The following is a 1,586-nucleotide window of genomic DNA, read 5'->3' on the forward strand; positions in this document are numbered from 1 at the left end:
TAAAAGCGCTTTGAGTAGTTGTTAAGACTAGAAAAGCGCTGTATATAAATACAGCACATTTACATTTACATTTAAAAAGGGTTCCGGTGGTGAGGAGTTTTTACATCAGGAAACGGTATTTAAATATCCATAAAATGTCTATTTCTTGTACAAAAGCAACTCGTGAAGCTATTTGTTTCAAAAAGATGCTCTACGGACCACATCTGATGTTCGCCACCATGGAGGAAGTTATAGAGTTAGAAAATTATTTTATATACATTATATTGAATGAAATTTGAAATGAAAACTGACATTACCTGCTGCCATCTTGTGTTTTCATTGTGATTATCTTGACCAAAGTGTGACATAACACTGGTGTGTGTGTGTGTGTGTGTGTGTGTTCGTGTGTGTGTGTGTTTGTGTGTGTGTGTGTTCGTGTTCGCTGTTTTTCTTACACCATGTCATATGTGGTTTGACTCCAGCTGTTAAATGCAGTGGGGTGAAGACCCAGCCAGACTCAATGTCCCAGAATGCACGCAAGGCTCTACCACGTAACCTGGGAACCCCCACCGATACCCCACCCAGCACTCTGCTGGTGAACAGCAAAGGCCTCAACCCCAGCCCAAAGAGGGCTGTACGAGACCCCAAAACAGGACGAGGTACTGGTCTTCACTGTCTTTGCAGTTACTCCTCACTGGTCTGTGCTTGGAATCCTGTTATCCACCCCTCCTGCTCACTCAATGCAGCAATGTAGTCCTGCAGAATTCAAGTCGAGAAAGGAAAGATTTGCTTTCAGCTTTGGAGATGAAGAGGACATAAAAATAGATAATTGCCTCTTTTGAAGAGTCATGTTTTTTTTTTTATTCTGTGTCCCGATTTGACAGGTTAAACGCTCCTAGTACCTAAAGCACTATAGCTTTAAATCATTGCATGGCCTTACAGTAGGAGTGTTTCAACCCCTTTATGTAATGCTAAACGTGTGTATTTGAATAGTGATGTAGCACCTGGCTTTTCTGAGACATTCTCTGCTAATGAACCGGCTAACACAGGTCATTAGGTAAATTATTCGCAAATTGATCCATCATTTTTTGGTAGCATAGCCCAGCTTCTGAAGCAGAAAGGTAAGGATAGAGATGGTTGGGTGGTTTTTTTTACCTGTAACTGAGGTGGGATCTTTTTTAACCTTAAGAGACTTGCGAGTGCGTGAAAAGCAGCTTGAGTGAACATGTAATATTGATTGTGGTGAAACCTCACTGCACTTCTGTGAAGCTGCCGCTTGCTGTGTTGCAGCTGTCCAGGAGAGGAACTCGTACGCAGTCAGTGTGTGGAAGAGAGTGAAAGCCAAGCTGGAGGGCAGAGACATCGATCCCAACCGGAGGATGAGTGTCACAGAGCAGGTAACCCTCAAGACTTCTTGGCTCTCAGCACAGCTAAGCCTTATCAGTTTTTATTTTTGAATACAACCAACACATCATTATAAGCTAGGATAAAGCCCGCAATTTCACACACGAATTTTAGGAAAGATACAGTATTACGTGACCACTAAGGCCTATATTAAAGAGACTTCAGATACAGTATTAGGGACCACTAAGGTCTATATAAAGAGA

General features: G+C 42.1%; 1 protein-coding gene across 2 annotated transcripts in view; it reads left to right on the top strand.

Moving 5' to 3' along the window:
• smg1 (SMG1 nonsense mediated mRNA decay associated PI3K related kinase) overlaps positions 1–1,586 on the top strand; it is a gene marked incomplete at its 5' end in the record, with an annotated part of 59,965 nt that overhangs the window by 52,310 nt on the left and 6,069 nt on the right. For both annotated transcript variants that reach the window (XM_032536865.1, XM_032536866.1), the window contains 2 exon segments: positions 462–638; positions 1,270–1,376. In XM_032536865.1, the coding sequence (XP_032392756.1) occupies positions 462–638; positions 1,270–1,376 (284 nt within the window).

Source organism: Etheostoma spectabile, chromosome 15 (genome assembly GCF_008692095.1).
Source record: "Etheostoma spectabile isolate EspeVRDwgs_2016 chromosome 15, UIUC_Espe_1.0, whole genome shotgun sequence".
Classification (NCBI taxonomy): Eukaryota; Metazoa; Chordata; class Actinopteri; order Perciformes; family Percidae; genus Etheostoma; species Etheostoma spectabile.